This window comes from Doryrhamphus excisus, linkage group LG1, assembly GCF_037039965.1.
Source record: "Doryrhamphus excisus strain RoL-2023G ecotype Guam linkage group LG1, RoL_Dexc_Guam_v1.1, whole genome shotgun sequence".
NCBI lineage: Eukaryota > Metazoa > Chordata > Actinopteri > Syngnathiformes > Syngnathidae > Doryrhamphus > Doryrhamphus excisus.
The window spans coordinates 6,624,712-6,644,171 of NC_136357.1; the positions used below are offsets into that span (position 1 = coordinate 6,624,712).

General features: G+C 41.0%; 2 protein-coding genes across 4 annotated transcripts; one reads left to right on the plus strand and one right to left on the minus strand.

Annotated features, from left to right (window-relative positions):
- Positions 1–178: 178 nt before the first annotated feature.
- On the minus strand, positions 179–11,863 carry apba2a (amyloid beta (A4) precursor protein-binding, family A, member 2a). Of its 3 annotated transcripts, none has more exons than XM_058076021.2 (12): positions 11,734–11,863; positions 8,326–9,451; positions 7,204–7,308; positions 5,830–5,866; positions 5,596–5,741; positions 4,536–4,622; positions 4,278–4,466; positions 3,911–4,090; positions 3,632–3,844; positions 2,070–2,189; positions 1,865–2,005; positions 179–866 (listed from the first exon to the last, which is right to left on the minus strand). In XM_058076021.2, exons 2-12 carry the CDS (start codon positions 9,418–9,420, stop codon positions 795–797), a joined length of 2,385 nt encoding a protein of 794 aa, XP_057932004.2. In that variant the 5' UTR covers positions 9,421–9,451; positions 11,734–11,863; the 3' UTR covers positions 179–794. The 3 variants fall into 3 exon arrangements, with proteins under 3 accessions (XP_057932004.2, XP_078644470.1, XP_057932003.2); XM_078788344.1 differs by having other exon boundaries at positions 5,596–5,735; positions 5,830–5,869; XM_058076020.2 differs by having other exon boundaries at positions 5,830–5,869.
- Positions 11,864–12,454: 591 nt separating this feature from the next.
- On the plus strand, positions 12,455–18,986 carry fan1 (FANCD2 and FANCI associated nuclease 1). Its single transcript, XM_058075985.2, has 13 exons — positions 12,455–13,772; positions 14,440–14,580; positions 14,795–14,996; positions 15,059–15,292; positions 15,368–15,499; positions 16,343–16,451; positions 16,516–16,635; positions 16,721–16,885; positions 16,945–17,101; positions 17,270–17,373; positions 17,448–17,642; positions 18,428–18,556; positions 18,644–18,986. The coding sequence occupies exons 1-13, from the start codon at positions 12,731–12,733 to the stop codon at positions 18,779–18,781; spliced, it is 2,868 nt and encodes a 955-aa protein (XP_057931968.2). The 5' UTR covers positions 12,455–12,730; the 3' UTR covers positions 18,782–18,986.
- The last annotated feature ends 474 nt before the right edge of the window (positions 18,987–19,460 follow it).

A 19,460-nucleotide genomic window follows, 5' to 3' on the forward strand; every position in this document is an offset into this window, starting at 1 on the left:
ATTACGGTTGTTTGAAAGGGTAATTGATGTTTACATATTCCGGTGATGATAGGGTTATTTGACTGCATTTAAACGTAGCCAGTTTTTCCCAACCTTTTCTGTGCCGTGTACCCCCATACTATGCTAAACACTTGTGATTACTTTTATGAGGTGGCACCTTGTGAATAAAATGAAAGCAAACACCAATTTGTAAGCAGTGAGATTGTATTATTTGTGTTACACTAATACATTCGTTCCTTAATGTACATATTGATACATTCTTGTACGCTCTGGTAAAGGTTATGATCTTTTGTACTGCATTTTAAAATGTAGTGGTGTCTTTGGCCATCAGCATCTCCATCATACACACATGTTTAGTGATTTTATACAGTGTGACACATAACTGCTTTTAAATACTTACTGTAATAGAATATGATGGATCCTCAGTCAATAACACTTTGTGATAACATGCATATACTATAAGAGTAATATGGCCTTTCCAATCCAGTCCTTGAGTAATCCATAGTATTTACAGTAGAAGTACATAGACACTATAAAAATGACTAACTAAAATATAAATGCACTTATTTATCTCTTCATAAGAAAATAAAAGTGACCATAAAGCTAGTTCTCTTCCAAACCCACGTATAGCACTACAGACCCAGTATTCACATTGTAAGGCCATTATGAGTAATGTAATTCAACATTAAACCTGAAAAATGAGAACCGGATGTTCTTTACAGCATTGCAACAAAATAATATTCAAATGATAGAAAAATAAAAATTTCCTCATCGCTAATCAGTGCAGCGTCTTATCATATGTAGGAAGGCGTTTCCTGTCCGGTGAGCAGTCTGAACATCACAGCAGGCATCGTCTTCATCTTGATCTGGGACACATTTAGACAATAATATCTTAATTTGTATTTTTGCATCACTTTAATCCAGGTATTCATTAAGTCATCAGAAAGTATTTTAGAGATTTATAACAAGAGAACATTGGAAGATGCACAAAAATGACAACAAATCATACATCCTTCATTTTCTATGCCGCTTGTTCTCACTCGGGTCAATGACATATTTCAAATAAAGGCTGGACGGTGGATGAGTGGTTTAGCATGTAGACCACACACAGTCAGGAGATGGGGAAGACCTGGGTTCGATTCTCTGTAGAGTTTGCATGTTCTCGCCGTGTGTGCATGGGTTTTCTCCAGTTACTCCGGTTTCCTCCCACATTCCAAAAACATGCTAGATTAATTGGCCACTCCAAAATTGTCCATAGGTATGAATGTGAGTGTGAATGGTTGTTTGTCTATATGTGCCCTGTGATTGGCTATAATAATAACTTTTTACATTCTGTCTAAGTTACAATAAAGCCATCATAAAAAAATGTGTACTGATCAAATAATAATTTTTCCCCATATACATATTTTTTTTTTTTTAGGCTGCATGGCAAGTAGTTAGCGTGCAGGCCACACAGCTAGGAGACCCAAGTTCAATTCCACCCTTGGCCATCAGCCTATTGCATGTTCTCCCCGTGCATGCGTGGGTTTTCTCCGGGTACTCCGGTTTCCTCCCACATTCCAAAAACATGCTAGGTTAATTGGCGACTCCAAATTGTCCATAGGTATGAATGTGAGTGTGAATGGTTGTTTGTCTATATGTGTCCTGTGATTGGCTGGCGACCAGTCCAGGGTGTACCCCGCCTCTCGCCTGAAGACAGCTGGGATAGGCTCCAGTATACCCTTTTGAGGATAAGCGGCATAGAAAATATATTGGCTAAACACTACAGCTTAATTCTACAATCTCATATCTTATCTTAGTGTAAAGACAGAAAACAGGGAAGGGGACACAGTTCTTGTACATTGAACTGATGACAATTTCTTACCTCGCCCACAGACACGGACAGTGTTTGTACGATCTTCTCATGCGCCATGGCAACCACACTTTGACCGTTTATCTCGATGATTCTATGTCCAACGCGAACGCCGCCTCTCTCAGCAATGCCCCCTCGCATCAGGCTGCAGATCTAAAATTGAAAGCGCTCCAACTCAGTAAAAATACATTGAATATTAAATTCATTTGACACTCACGATGCCATTTTGAACACTGAAACCAAGCTGGAATTTAAGATCAGGTCGCTTGATGAGGACGGTGGTGACAGGAGGGCAGCTCACGATACTTAGCTTCACTTTTAGCTGATTCTTCAGTCCCTGGAAGACAGTGAACATGGCAAAGGGGTATTAGGTTTAAAGTCAGCTGAAAATTCTTACAGTAACTGGTAAAGTAATTAAAATCAGTCAAATAATTGATTGATTAATTGGTCAGTCAATTAATTGATGGTCAGTTGTGTGGACTAGTGTCTTGAAGCAGCTGAGGCAAAATGAATGCATTACTAGGCTGCAACCAGCAGAGGTGCTGTTGATTCAGTCTCAACGAGTTAGCGCTCTAAGGAGGATCAACACGCTGATTGGTACCACACGGAAAGACATTTTTTAATATTTTGCCAATCGGAAGCCTGAAGAACCAACAGAAACCGCATGAGTCTACTTACGTTCTAACAACGTAAGTGCGGTTGTAGCACAACACTGGTGATCAGTGTCGAGACCATGACTCTGAATCATCTTTCTTTTGGTAGGTTCCATGTTTATACAGGATCAGGCAAAATGGTGTGACACATTTGTAGGTTAAATAAAAGGCAAATAAAGTAAAACAAAAAAGTGTTTTTATTTCCGAAAAGTACATATAATGCCATTTTGCTTTGTTTCTTTATAATGCCATTGTTTTTTGTTTCTTTTTCAGTTGATGCCATGAATTGGACTGGTGAGCATCGTGCTTTCATTGTGGAAACGTTTATCAAAACAAACGAATCTGTACGTTTGCACTTCAATCTTGGTAGACATGATCCCGTAGCAGCTCCAAACACCATCTTGTTATGGGTTACCAACTTCAGAGCTACTGGATCTGCATTGAAACGAAAATCAAGCGGCCGACCTCGCACCGCCAGAACTGATTTAATTTTTAAAACTTAATGAAACAGAATGGCATTATATGTACTTTTTGAAAATAAAAACACTTTTTTATTTCTTTACTTTATTTGTGTTTTATTTAACCTACAAATGTATCACATCATTTTGTGTGACCCTGTATTCATTCATTCATTCATTTTCTACCGCTTTTCCTCACGAGAGTCGCGGGGGTGCTGGAGCCTATTCCAGCTGTCTTTGGGCGAGAGGCGGGGTACACCCTGGACTGGTCGCCAGCCAATCACAGGGCACATATAGTCAAACAACCATTCACACTCACATTCATACCTATGGACAATTTGGAGTCGCCAATTAACCTAGCATGTTTTTGGAATGTGGGAGGAAACCGGAGTACCCGGAGAAAACCCACGCATGCACGGGGAGAACATGCAAACTCCACACAGAGACCAGTCCAGGGTGTACCCCGCCTCTTGTCCGAAGACAGCTGGGATAGGCTCCAGCACCTCCCGCGACCCTCGTGAGGAAAAAGCGGTAGAAAATGAATGAATGAATGGTTTCAGTTTGAGTCAGACTTTCTAGAATGCATAAATGACGCTAACCAAGGTTCTACCATAATAGAAGGTCAGCTGTGTGAACCACTACACTCAACATACATAGGAGTATTGTACCTTGATGATACCCTGACAGGTGGCCAGAGGCAGCCCGACTAGGCTGGTGTTGTTGATGGACATAATCTGATCACCGACGCTGAGTTTTCCAGAGCGAGCCGCCGGACCGCTGTTCATCATCCCGGCAAGGATGACAGTGGGCAGAATGGAGCCCCACCCGGACTCAACAATCACCACCCCCAGGTTCTCCCCTTTCTGCTTCTCCACGCACAGCTACGACACACAAGATGTATTTACATACATACATGTGACACTTCACGAGCGTCTCCTTCAGCACACCTCTTTACAGTTGTCTGAGTTTGAGAAATGGACGAGGTCGTCGTGGTACATTTCCTGGGAGTTGATGATGTCGCTGTATTGTTTCTGGCTTAAGTCCGTGGGATTGATGCCGTTGGCTCGCAGGAACTCTCTGTAGGCCACGCTGAACGCCTGACCGATGGACTGTGCGATGAGCTGGGCCTGTGAGAAGGCGCAAACAATGACTCAGCAAAAAGGATATCACAGTAACTAAAACAGGAAAAAAACTATCGGGACAGGAAGTCAAAATGAAAGAACTCAAGGCAAAAGGCTCAACCCAAGGTGTTTGAGTCCATCCCGAAGGTTTCAGAAGGAACTTAGAGGTGTCTCCATTGAGTGTCAGACTTACATCCTCGGACTCAAAGACGTAGCAGATCATCCCACATTGACTACTCCCTTCAACGCTAGAGTCCGGAGATTCCGAGAAATCCTCCGGTGATGACGCTTGAGACAAGCGTCTGCGTGCCATCAAAACCACAATGCTGCCGATGTCGGCGATATAGGAAATGGTACGCAAGGTGCTGTCCATCATTGTCTCCTGAATGGACATAAAGAATGAATGTTTAAGTATTATTCCCAAACATTACACGCATACTGTCAATCTCACCTGTGTGTCGGCATTGAGTACTTTGACGGCTTTAGTGGAGATAAACAGATCCACTTCTGTCATAATTTGGGATTCTTCATCCTGGCTCTTTTCAAATGAATCAAAAAAATGAGAGTAAAGTTTGTGAGAGACATAAATAAAACAACGCCATCATGTGGTAAAGACACAAAAACGCAGCTTTTCTGTTAAATAATTGTACTCTAATTGTACTCCACAACTCCTGGTACAATAATTTGTTCAGCTAAGTATACTCTAACCAGAGAAAAGTATATTTTTGGTTTTGAAAAAATATGATGCAGCATCAGTATCAAAAACAATTTTCTTACAGCATTTGGAAATAAAAACACATTAAAATTTATATAAAAAAGAAAAAAAAGAAAAAAGATTCAATTTAAAAAATTATTAAAATTTAAAAAATTAAAAAAAAACTTTAATTAGAAACATAATATGCACATAAAATATAAAAAAATAATACACTTTTTTACATTCTGCCTGTCTGAGTTACAACAAAGCCATAATAAAAATAAAAAGAGTACTGATCAAATAATACATTTTCCCCATATACATTTTTTTTAGGCTGCATGGCGGGACGAGTGGTTAGCGTGCAGGCCACACAGCTAGGAGACCCAAGTTCAATTCCACCCTTGGCCATCTCTGTGTGGAGTTTGCATGTTCCCCCCCGTGCATGCGTGGGTTTTCTCCGGGTACTCCGGTTTCCTCCCACATTCCAAAAACATGCTAGGTTAATTGGCGAATCCAAATTGTCCATAGGTATGAATGTGAGTGTGAATGGTTGTTTGTCTATATGTGCCCTTTGATTGGATAAGCAGTAGAAAATAAATGAATGAATGAACATGTTTTTTTTAAGTGCCTTCTAGCAGGTGCACCTTATGGGGAAAAGTAAACAAAAATATGTAAAGATGTGGTGACACTAACTTCCCAGGGGACGCCCCATTGATGGGTTTGGGGAATTAGAATTTCATGGGGCACCCTTGTTGTCAAGTACTAGAGTCACAGCTCGAAATGAAAGCTTTGCAATCCCCCCAAAGATGTCACTTACCTTGATACGGCTAACGGCTTCATGGGCTTGTGACATGCGGACAGTCTTTGATGGATTCTTATCAGACAGCACCTGAGTGCAACCAAGGTAGTTTGCAGCAAAGATGATCCCATCAATAAGATCTTCTGGCTCACATGGACCTGGGACTTGGTGATACAGGAGATAAGGCTATACTGTAAGACTTTAACAAGTGTCTATGACTTGGGGAAATTGGGAGTGATTATTCTGACTTACCGTCTTCAAAACTGGGGAAGGAAGCTGATTCTTGTGTCTTCTTGAAAGGAGATGTTATTGTTAGATTCCGAAGCGACTTATTGATGCCAGTCATACACACAGTATTACATCATTGACACCAGGGATATTCAACCGTTCACCACTCTAATATTTCCTGTAAAGCCATATATACTAGGTTCTCAAAATGGCGTATGCACAACCCGAGGTTGTACGTGAATAAAAATGAACAATTAGCACCTGACACTCACAATTACGAGTGTGCCTGAACGCCTCATGGTGCAAGGAGAACAGAGCAGAAAGGAGACAGAGCGTGAAGTTCATTGCTTTGTGTGTATAAATATTATTTTGTGCATTAAGAGTGTTTAATTCTGATTTATACTGGTGTTCCAATCCCTGCATGGCAGAGTGGGCACTGTGAGTGGGCATGCCCCGTAAAATGTGGCTTTATCATTGGTTGGTTGGTTGTATTTTTATACATACAACCAAAATATTTTCCCTAAGAGACAGCTTTTACAACAGGATCTGAAGGCATCATATATTAATGTAATTTTTTTGTTGTTACAATTCATATTAGAGCTAAAACCTGAATAGTTGGATGTGTCCAATTTACTACAGTACTGTGCAAACATCATTAGATTTGATATAATCACCAAATACAAATTCATTAAATGCTTATGTGTCCCCGGCATGCTTTGCGGCACTCGTTTTGTAAAACATTGCTAAAGTTATGAGTCTAGATTTAACAAAGTTGTGATTTATTATCGTCTACTATAGTAGTAGTTGCCCCTATGTATGGGTTATCAACCTGCAGTGCGTGACATTGCTGTGTGATGATTACAGTGTCATTTTTTAAATTAATAATAATACATGAAAAATAAATAACTTTAGATAACATTAATAACAGGGGGCTGCACGGCGGTCGAGTGGTTAACACGCAGACCTCACGGCTAGGAGACCAGGGTTCAAGATGTTTTCTCCAGGTACTCCCACATTCCAAAAACATGCTAGGTTAATTGGCCATTCCAAATTGTCCATAGGTATGAATGTGAGTGTGAATGGTTGTTTGTCTATATGTGCCTGTGATTGGCTGGCCACCAGTCCAGGGTGTACCCCGCCTCTCGCCTAAAAACAGCTGGGATAGGCTCCAGCACCCCCCCCCCCGACCCTCGTGAGGAAAAAGCGGTAGAAAATGAATGAATGTATGAATGAATGAACATTAATAATAATATTACATTATATACAGAAAGAACTGATGCCATAGTGATTGAAATGGTGAAAATAAGTTCCTGTATCTGTGTATCTAATTATGGATATATACTTTATCATTAAATGTGGTACCTTACAATGGGACATATACAATAAACAGTTCTTCACCTTGGGGGAGCCACTCTCCTCATCTGGAAGGACATTTGGACTCATTGGCCTCCTTGGCTGCTCTGGTGCTTCCACTTGCATCACGGCTGTGCTTGGCTTCTCGTCCTGTTGTAAAAAAACACCAAACTATGTTAGTGTGGTACAATGTCACAAAAGCAAGTGTAACAACCATATTTCTGCAACCATTTTACTACAAGTGGATATTTTTTTCACACACACCATGTTCAGGAACATGTGCTTACATTCACACTGTTTTTTATTAGTCTCATTAATATTATAGTCTTCATAGTCTTGTTCAAGGTAACAAATTCAATGTGTTTGTTTTGATTGACTGGTCGCCAGACAATCACAGGGCACATATAGACAAACAACCATTCACACTCACATTCATACCTATGGACAATTTGGAGTCGCCAATTAACCTAGCAGGGCGGCACAGCGGTTTGAGTGGTTAGCGCGCAGACCTCACAGTTTGCATGTTCTCCCCGTGCATGCGTGGGTTTTCTCCGGGTACTCCGGTTTCCTCCCACATTCCAAAAACATGCTAGGTTAATTGGCGACTCCAAATTGTCCATAGTTATGAATGTGAGTGTGAATGGTTGTTTGTCTATATGTGCCCTGTGATTGGCTGGCGACCAGTTCGGGGTGTACCCCGCCTCTCGCCTGAAGACAGCTGGGATAGGCTCCAGCACCACCTGCGACCCTCGTGAGGAAAAAGCGGTAGAAAATGAATGAATGAATGAATGAATGAATGCATGGCGGGCCGAGTGGTTAGCGTGCAGGCCACACAGCTAGGAGACCTGAGTTCAATTCCACCCTCAGCCATCTCTGTGTGGAGTTTGCATGTTCTCCCCGTGCATGCGTGGGTTTTCTCCGGGTACTCCGGTTTCCTCCCACATTCCAAAAACATGCTAGGTTAATTGGCGACTCCAAATTGTCCATAGGTATGAATGTGAGTGTGAATGGTTGTTTGTCTATATGTGCCCTGTGATTGGCTGGTGACCAGTCCAGGGTGTACCCTGCCTCTCGTCCAAAGACAGCTGGGATAGGCTCCAGCACGGACAAAATGAATGAATGTCTTCAAATCACAGTGGTTGAAGATGGGAATCAAACAATACAAACCTGCTGGAGCGTCTGTGGCTGGCTCTCTTCAAGAGGCCTGGTCTCTTGCTCCGGTGCATGACGAAGAGGCGGAGACGGTTTGATGACCCTCGGCTCGCTGTCCTGGTTATTAGTGGAGACACTGGGTCTTGTAACAGGAGGGGTCTCTGTCTTGGGGCTGTTAATAGGCGTCTCCCCATGGGAATGACGAGGAGGTGGATGTTGCTTACCGGAGCTAGATTTCGCTTTTGTCCGCATGGGAGCTTTTTTGTTTTCCTTACATGATGTTTTTACTCGATTATCATTTTTAACGGTCGTGCAACCTTTGATTCCGACATCCTGTCCGGCGGTCCTCCTCCCTCGTCCTTTCCCCTGCCTGTCCTCCTTAGTGTTTCTTGTAACCCCTCTGTCATTTTCTCTTTCCCTTTCATCAAACCCTTTTCTAATTCTATCATCGTCCTGATTATGGCCAAGTTGTCTTGGGACGTTGTTGTCTAAACTCTCGTCCTCTAAATCTTCTATGAATCTGGCCCCATCCAGCACTTCTTCAATCTCATCTCCATCACAAAAGAAGAATCTATTCTCCAGGCCCTTTCCCACTTCTTCTCCCTCCGCTGCTTCCCTTCTAATAGCGGTACAACGTGATGGAAACGGGCGTCCCGATTTATGAGGTTTAGTTTCTGATTGTGATCCATCGCATCTCTCTGTGCTTTGATGAGGCGTGGCACTGCCGCTTTCATCGACGATTTTTCCTCCTGCGTGTTTTAAGTACGCTACATCTTCAGAGCAGTACTGTTTGTAGTACCTCGTGTCCGTGACGCCCCCCCTGTTTAAATGCAACACCTCGTCATAGTCCTGTTCTACATCAGAGCCCACGTTGTCGTACTCAGAGCATGTATCCTCCATGTCTTCACCACGGAAAAAGGAGCGATTGGCAGCAGTCAACTGGTCGTTGTTATCATCCTTTACGGTACAGAACGATTGTGCGGACACCTCCTTCACCAGATCTATGTGAGTTTCTTGACTGGGTTTAGTAGGTCCTGGACCAGCACATAGCTGAGGATTGGATGCTGCGAGGTTGGAAATGGGGGCTGCTGGTTTATTGCCATGAGCCATTACTGGCTCAGTGAGCCAAATGCTTTCAACCCTGTGAAAAGGAAACATGAACAATCATGGGTCTGGGACTTTTGCATTATTCTCCTTGTATAATTCCACTTAACATGAAAAAGTAGTCTACTTGTGTGCACATTTCCCAGTTTTAAATGTGTTTTACTAACACACACAATCCAATCTAATGAAACCCAATATGAAAACTGTTGTGATAATAAAGCTCAGTTTTGATTGACATTGTGTGAAAATCGTACATCATTTTGTTATGGTAATGGTTTCATTTCATTTGAACATGCACCACAATTACAATTGAATACATCACATAATCAGTTCACAGTTCCACATGTCCAAAAGGAGTAGGAAGAAGCAAAGCTTATTAAATCCTACCCCTCCCATCTGGTACTTTTACAATCAGTAACTGTTACATTTGTTCACTTCCTGCTTTCATAATATAATTTAAGTTATTTTTTTTTTTATTTTTTGTCACGTACCAAAGTACTCGGTGATATGACCATCCAATGACATAATGGGTATCATAGTAAGTGTCAATATAGTGATATATATAGCACATCATGACTGGTTCAAGACTCTTCATCCTTGTATTTAGCAAACATCAACTGCTTGTATTGTTTCTTGAATTGGCTCATCGTTGTGCATTGTTTGAGGGTCTTACTCAATCCATTCCATAGTTTGATTCCACATACTGAAATGCTATGGCTTTTTAACGTAGTCCTAGCATATAAGTGTTTCAAATGTAGTTCTTCCCTGAGATCATATTTCTCCTCTCTTGTAGAGAAGTATTGGATGACATTTTTAGGTATTTGGTTATTTTTAGCCTTATGCATTATTTTAGCTGTTTGAAGATGAACTATATCAGCAAGTTTAAGTATTTGTGATTTTAGAAATAAGGAGTTAGTATGTTCTCTGTAGGCGGCATTATGAATTATCCTTACTGACCTTTTTTGCAGTACATTTAGCAAGTGAAGATTGCTTTTATAGTTATTACCCCATATTTCCACACAATAAGTAAGATATGGTAGAACCAGAGAGCAATAAAGAGTGTGGAGTGATTTCTGATTGAGAACAAATTTTGCTTTGTTCAATATTGAAATATTTCTGTCCACCTTATGTTGAATATTTGTAATATGAGGTTTCCAGCTCTTATTTTCATCTATTGTGATCCCCAGAAATGTATTTTCCTTCACTCTTTCAATGTTTACACCGTCTATTTGTATTTGCATGATTTTAGTTTTACTTAGGTTTTTAGTTTTATTAGGTTTTACTTAGGTTTTGATGTCATTTTCCGTGTGTTAGTGTTAATGTTATGAATAACATGCCTTATTCAGCTATACACGACAGTGATACCATATTAGCTCTTCATGAAACTGTGCATTACTGTATAACCTTTTTAAAATCCGACATTTGGATGCAGCTCTTCAGTGGATCTTATTAAAAACTGTGCAAGTGAATCATCATTGGCTATCAGTCAATTTCTATGGCAAAGGCAGCAAGGAAGCAATCTGTCATTAAATTAAAACTGTTCATGTTCCAAAGTTAGTAGCTGCTACAAAGCCACAAATAGTCCCTTTCGATATAGGACATTTGCAAAGATTGAGTTGAAAAATGTCTGCAATTTGTGTCGCCGCTTGTCACTGAGGTGTGATGGTGGGTCCCACAGCCAAACCAGTTGTACACACTGCTGTACTTTAATACTAAATTGATCATCCTACCCTGAGAGTAATACTGTAATGTGTTAATTAGGAGGGTACTCATCTTGATAATATTGGCTTTATCACATGATCACAGTGTCCAGTAAATGATTTAGAATGAACAAATGTACCTATTGATCATTCATTCATCGAGATAATGGTATTGGGGTGAGACCCTCCCATGTGTCCCTTGATCTCTCCATGGTGCTGAACTGCCAATTTAAAAACAAAAGACTCCATCTAAGTCTGCCCTGCCCTTGACGTCTTCTTGAGCTATTTCAAACGCAGGTTTACGACGAACTTTTGCCGCAGCTGCATTGTTGCTTGTTATATTTGCCGCATAATCTGACATACATTTAAATATAAACATTATGGTGCGGATTGCATGAAGCCGACTCCCTTGCGTTTACCCTGCCAATCGCGTCTTTATTTCTAGCAGTGCAAAAACCACGCACATCGACCTTGATTTACAGGCTGCACCATGCTGACACCCCACTGATGTGCTACCAGATGAGCACGTCCAGCTTTGTCTTTCATCAAACCAGCACGGGCCTACATCCAAATACGATATATCCAATTGTAAACATGCAATATTCTTCACTACACTTACCGACATTGGTAGTGTCGTCTGGCCTCCCTTCTTTAGTAGATGCGTGTGCTTCTGATCAGTTTCTTCTCCCGAATGTTTTTTTTTTTAATGAAAGCCGCACAGCAGCCCAGGAACCTGTGTAGGAGAATGGCGGCTGCGTCACGTGACCACAGCTCTGGTTCTCCTAGTTCGCTATGCTGTTAATAAAGACAATGAAGTACATAAATATTCACATGTAATATAACGTTACAACGAAACAAAATATCATTTGATATTTCAGTATATATCATACTCAAACAGGTGACTAATTTTTGACGTGTATGTACTGAATAACGGACAAAGTAGTATTTTCTGTGATGAAGTCTAAAAATAATATTGTAGCGACCCTGATGTGTTCATGTTGACATGTTGTGCTCTTGAGTAGCTGACTGTTCCGGGTGACTGTGAATGCACCAGCGTTGGGGGGCGTGTTGTTGTTATTGAGGAAGCACTGTTGAGTTGCTGGCTGTGGATTTAGCGGTGTGGTAGCCATTATTGTTGTGCAATAAAAAGCTTGTTATCGACCACAGTCGTGTCATTTCCATAGCTTCGACAACGACGCTACAATATTGTTAAAGGATCTCTACTAACATTTGAAATGTTACTGTACACAAGGGAGGTGAAGTACATCGATGCTTTTGGAATCGATGGCTCAGTCCTGAAGTGCTATCTTTGCTCTGTTAGTCTAGTCTGACGAGTGGTTGTTATGCAGCACTTCCGCTATAATGGGCGTATATGATTTTGACTCCTCTACCCACGTCTATTCATGTTGCTGATTTTATTTTTGTACATTATTCAAATGACTATTGGATGTTCACATGGACGGCACTTTTTTGCCCATTTCAGACACATTTTTGAGTATTTTACAGCTAAATTAGCATGTACGCTAGCTTAAAATGTGCGAGCTAGCAACCGGAAATATTCCAAAATCATTTTCACCGACGTCGTACGTTGGTGAAAGCTGAAAGAAGCTGAAAGAATGGCTGACAGAAGCGACAAACACAAACTAAGGAGGAGTTTATCGTCAAAGACCAAGAAGAAAGGTGGCGCCAATGCAGTCAACACGACTCCCATCACGTCGTTCTTCAGCAACACGCTGCCTCAAAAACTCCCCTGCCCTCTTTGCGGTCAGACAGTACCCAGATTTGGGATCAATGAACACATTGATCTGCAGTGCAAGAACTTTGAGAGAGGAGATAGCGCCACATCAGCAAGTAATATTGTTGTGTCACCCTCTGAGCTGGACTTGGACCGAGAACAGAACCAAGAAACCAAAGAGACAAAAACAAGCCCTTATTTCGAAACGAGAATCTCGTCCAATGTGTCCCCGGGGATACGCAGCAAGATTGTAGTTGGAACAGTAGATCTTGGACGGTTGTCATCCAAGTTATCTAGAAAATTCCAAAAGAGAAATGACAGTGCACATTCATATCCAAATCAGACTGAAGACTCCGTGGGTGATATTAGCAACTCACAGAAAGAAAATCTTACCATTCAACATTCAGAAAGCAATGAGGACTCAGTCAGCACCATCGAGATGACAACAACCAGTGCTGAGACCTGCACAACAACGGAAGAAGGTTTAGTAAAAGCCCCTACACCGGACCTACTTTCCTCCTCTTCCATGCTAGCTAAGAGAAAAACACCTGACAGTCAGAAGGTGCCGAGCTTAAGAAAGAAACCCAAACATGATGCGGCCATCTTGACAGAAACATTGTTTGGTCAAAATCCACAGACAAGAGATTCTGCCCAACGAAAAACCAAAGAGGCCTCTGCACCTTATTGTGACTCCATTTCGAACACAGACACATCTTCTCAAATTAGCAGAAATTTACACACAGTCAGTGTGGCTGAGAAAACCAACAATGTCTCGACAGCTGACACCTCACCCACACAAAGACTGCCCTATTACCTTCGAAATTTCCAAACTGTTCTACAGGCTGTGCTGGACAATGAAGACGACAGAGCCTTGTTCAACCAGGAGGATATGACTCCTGTGCAAGCCTTTGAGAAGCTATCAGGTATGCCTGAATATTACTAATCCATTGTAATCCATCAATTACACTATCTCACCAAAGTGAGTACACTCATCACATTTCAGAAAGCATTTTATTACTGTATATCTTCTCAAGGGACAATACTATGGAAATGTGTGTTGCTACCTATATTGACAGTAATGGCTGTGTGTTGACGTTCATTCATTCATTTTTCTACCACTTATCCTCACAAGGGCCGTGGGGGTGCTGGAGCCTATCCCAGCTGTCTTTGTGCGAGAGGTGGGGTACACACTGGACTGGTCGCCAGCCAATCACAGGGCACATATAGACAAACAACCATTCACACTCACATTCATACCTATGGACAATTTGGAGTCGCCAATTAGCCTAGCATGTTTTTGGAATGTGGGAGGAAACCGGAGTACCCGGAGAAAACCCGGGGAGAACATGCAAACTCCGCACAGAGATGGCCGAGGGTGGAATCGAACTTGCGTCTCCGTGTTGACGTTCAGTGGATAGCAAATCTATACTGCCGTACAAACTGTAAGTTACATCCAGGTTTAGTTTCTAGTAGTATTGTCCTTTGTGAAGATATACAGTAAGAAAATAGTTGCTGAAATGTGATACAATGAGGTGTGTGCACTTTTGTGACATGCTGCGCATTATATGTATTTTTCTTCCCCTTTTACAGTCATGGGACAGAAGTTGTATGTGAGACTCTTTCAACGGAAATTGAAGTGGCTTCAAGTGGATAAACTGGATTATGAAGAAATATGCAGTCATTTGGGGCCTGTTGCTCAGGAACTGGTGCAAGGTGGTTTTCTACAGTCAGGTAATTTCTGTTATTGTTCATAATATGATCTGGATTATGTTTCACTATAATTATGTAGAAATAATGGGAAAATGTCTTTAGATATCCCTCTAATCAAACCAATGTCCATACAATAAAGCCTCAAAGACAATTACAGTACATGCATCCACGTTTGTGGAAGATTGTAATCACTTATCAAAAGTTAATGCCACACTGTTTCTCTCACTGTTCAAAGAGAAGGACCTTCACGAAGTAGGAGAAGTTCTGGATCTCTTGCCAGCCCCTGATCTCAAATCTCTGGCAAAGACTTTTCATTTGGGCAATTCTTGCACCCAAAAACAACAGCTGGTAGACGCGCTTCTCCGTCTGAGCAAGCAGAAGTCACTCTTCTCTCTGAGCCAGGTTGAAAACAACATCGGTGCCGTCATCTTGAAAAGGTGAGATGACTTAACATAGTTTTGCATTGCAAAATAATCATGTAATCTTTCTGCTCTCAAAGGGCAAAACAACTAGCGGGATCCTGCGTGCGCTTGTGTCGTGGTCCCCGGGCTGTCTTTTCTCGCATCCTTTTACTCTTCTCTCTGACGGACTCTATGGATGAAGAAGAGATGGCAGCAGGTGGACAAAACCAGCTTTATACCATCTTGCTTGTCAACTCAGGGCGTCTGGCCTTCCCAGATTACACAGTGCAGCGCACGGCAAAGGTGTTTCGAGACAGAGACGACCTTATCAGGTGACTTGGTGACCATACCGTGTGTTTTAAAGTAGTTTAAAGTGATTGTTCTAGCTGTGCAAATCTCTTTGTCAGATATGAAGCATCCATGCGAGCCTTGCAGGAGGTGACTCTGGCTATGCAGGCGGGTCACTGGGAAGAGGCCCTGGGACTTTATACTGCTGCCAAGAATGACTGGCAGGACCTTAAGGGGAGTCATGATCTCAGGTTAGAACCTTTTTACACTGTTAGGTATTAGGGGTGGAAAATCTTGATGTACTTTAATTGGCTCATGAGACAGCGCCCTCTGCTGGATTTTTTAAAGCAACGAAAAGAAATCCATGAATATGTGGGGTTGCAAATGCCAAACCGCTAATAAGGGTGTTTTACTGCAATTATATTTAATACAAGAGCTGTATAAACATAATGAAGTTCTATTGTCATATTGTATGTATGTAACATTACGTTTATTATTGTAGTTGGAATGGAATGGCCTTTATTGTCATTATACAAGATGTACAATGAAATTGGAGCGCTTCTCCTTTCAGTGCAGTAGTCAAGTTTAAAAAACAAAAAAAAAGTATATAAAGTAGAGTAAAAAAGATAATTTAACAATATATATATACAAGATATATACACATAGTATTGCACAGGAGCATATGCAGGAGCAGATATATTAATTTTAGTGCAATGATCAATGGGTCATAGTGCAAATAATGACTGGTGTATACAGATGAGTAAAGTCACATATGAGTGTATTGTAATGGGTTGTTAAATAAATAAATAAATATGATTGAGTTGTAGTTGTAGTTTACAGTGGTGTCGCAATGCAGTGTGTCATACTGAGAGCTGTTTTTAACTTTTTATAACCAAGATATCAGAAAGACTTAGGATGCAGTGAATTCCTACAACACAAAATGCAAATAATAAACACATTTAATTCAGTGTCAATCAAAACAGAGCATTACTGTCTTTGGAAAGGCACATTTTTAAAAATATATCTCATGTACCGAATGTAATTGTGTTATGTTTGTCATTTTGCTATATTGACATTACTGTGGTGTTTGCCAGTCACCAGGAGGAGCTGCCGGTTTTCCTGCGCAGCTTCACTACAGGATGGGCCTACACTCGCATATTATCAAGAGGAGTTGAGATCTTACAGAGGCTACGCCAATATGAGGTTTGATTATCTGGACTATGTTTTTGTAATTTCTTTTTATTTTGGCTATTCTTTTACATGACAGGAAGCAGTCAGTGAACTGCAGTCTTTACTGCTGCAAGATGTTTACTGTCCTGACAGTCGAGGGCGCTGGTGGGACAGACTGGCACTGAACCTTCACCAACATCTCAAAAAGCCTGAACAAGTCAGTTCCTGTAGCTGTTGTGTTCATTGTATGCCACTTTGTGTGACGATGCTCAGTTTAGATTGTCCTCTCTGATGCTCTGCAGGCGATCTGCGCAATGAGAGACGGGTTGTCTGACCCTCTCGTGCGGACGGGACATAAACTGTCCCTGCACCAGAGAGCTGTTAGGATGAGAGAGTCGGCCAGCTTTAAGAAGTACCGCCTACAGCTCAGAAATCTGCCCACTGTGGATGTCCAAGATGTTAAACATGTGGGTTTTTATATTTCTATACAAAGCTGAATGTAAATGAAAATGACCTTTGTTGCCAGGTGACCATTCGAGGACAGCTGTTTCCCCATGAAGGGGGCATGGGCAAATCTCGCTTTGTGATACCATCACATGGGGGCAATTGCACTGATGCCACTATAATTTGCTCTGTGGAAGACTTGTCATTAGCGCATTACCGACAGCAAGGCTTTGACCAAGGTAAGAGACTCAAAAAGCAGCAGGACTAAGAGGATTTAACATCCACCTTTGGACAATATAATATTGCTGAGTCAAAGTTGGTCATGATTCACCTGTGACTGCGCTAATCAATTCAAAATGTAGGGCTTAATAACAAGTGTGTAATAAATCTCTGTTTAATCATAACAGGGATCCATGGAGAGGGCTCGACATTCTCAACACTGTTTGCCCTTTTGTTGTGGGACATCATTTTTATGGATGGTATATCAGATGTTTTTCGAAATCTCTTCCAGGTATAACATTCCCAAATAACTATGGATTTTGAAGAATATGTGTACATCATGTATATCTTCCCTCTTTGTCCTAGACATGCCCGCTGGACCTTTACACTGACTGTTTTTATGAGAACCGAAAAGAGGTAGTCGATGCACGTGTGGAGCTACTGAGGGAAGCTTCTGTGGAAACTTTACACTTTATGTTGGAGGATGTCTGGACCTCCCAGGAGGGTAGAGTGTGTTCATGTGTCAACTGGGATCGTTTCACCTCTCTTGGTCAAGCACAGGTACTTTGTTTTCAGATATGCTGAAGCAAATACAGCAGTACCTCCGTAATCAATTCATTCCAAAATTGGTGGCAAATTTTCCCCATAGAAAATAATGTAAATCCAATTAATCTGTTCCAGACACCTAAAAATATGAACAAAAATACTTTTTAGAGAGGATGAATAGTTTGACATGTTGGAAACAATGCAAAATAATTACAAATTATAGAAATTGGTGACTCCAAATTGTCCATAGGTATGAATGTGAGTGTGAATGGTTGTTTGTCTATATGTGCCCTGTGATTGGCTGGTGACCAGTTCAGGGTGTACCCCGCCTCTTGTCCAAAAACAGCTGGGATAGTGAGGATAAGCGGTACAGAAAATGGATGGATAGAAGGAAATTATTTTTTATATCAGCCATGCTGACGGCATCTTCACACTTGGCGATTAGTTATTTCTTGAATCCAAAAATATTTATCACATTCTTTATCAAATTGATGGCACTCACAACTTTCTTTGGCCCAATGACTGGTTATTTACCTTACAGGATACTGTTTGATATTGTGTGTGTTATCGAAGATTGCTGAATAAACAAGCAATATCAGTGTACGACAGGCGAAAATATAACAGTTTGTTTTGCATAATATTGTACAATAGTCGAGGCTTTGTATGAGAACCAAGGGAAAATTTTAACATTCGAAACATTCCAAAAATGAGGTTTGACTGGATAGCAATGCAAGTTATGTCTAATTTGTCTTTGTTGTAAGGCATTTCTGTGTATGATAATCAAAGCCATTTATTTGCAGTCTCTTGTGACATGTATGGGTGGAGCCTTCTTAGCAGGAGTGATAGCACGCATGGCAAAAGACCTCAGACACTGTCGTGGAGGTCTGCCTGACCTCGTCGTATGGAACACATCCAATAACACTTACAAGGTGAGATCACGCCACATCTGGTTGCAATACAATGTTATGTAATGTAATAGAGCATTTGTCAAGACTTTGGTTGACATGTTGTTTTAGCTGGTGGAAGTCAAAGGTCCCAGTGACCGTCTGTCCCAGAAGCAGCAGATCTGGCTGGATGAGCTGAAAAAACTTGGTGCTGATGTAGAAGTGTGTCATGTGGTAGCCACTGGAGCCAGAGGATCCTGTCTTGAATAAAAAAAATAAAATTCTGTTAATCTAGACCGGATGTTAAGTGTGCCTCCTTATCTCAGCTGCAGGGGATAAATTGCAGAGTGAAATTGGAGTCTAATGTGCTACCTTATGCCATTATTTATCTGCTTCCAACAAGAAGGCGCATCATAACTGAGAAGCATCACACGTATACCCAAGTATATATTGAATACTCAGCTCAATAAAATATAGAATCACTCTAATATAAAATGTATTGGTCCTTGAAGGGTGAAACATATAGTACATTACACCAATACATTATGAACACCTGCATAAGAGTTACTGATCAACCTCCACGTGCAATATTAAGGCTCTAAATGCAATATATTAAGTTCTATGTGAAGTATTTCTATAATGCCTCATATTAACTCACTAGCAAGAACTCAGTGTAAAGACTGGTCATATATCTCATCTCGTTTCATATTATCTGCATGCTGTATTTGTATATAACTCCGGGTAAAACTGTTGATTTTGTTAATACTTGGGTTGTTTATATTGTTTATTTTTCTATATTGTGTATTTTGTACTGCTTAACTGATTCTGTACTCTTGCTAAGACATATTTTATCTTATCTTATCTTATGAAATGCACTGTCCAGGAACCTAATTCTGAAGGACCTAGGCAGATTCCATTGATAATGGCAACACATAGAAGCTGAAATCTG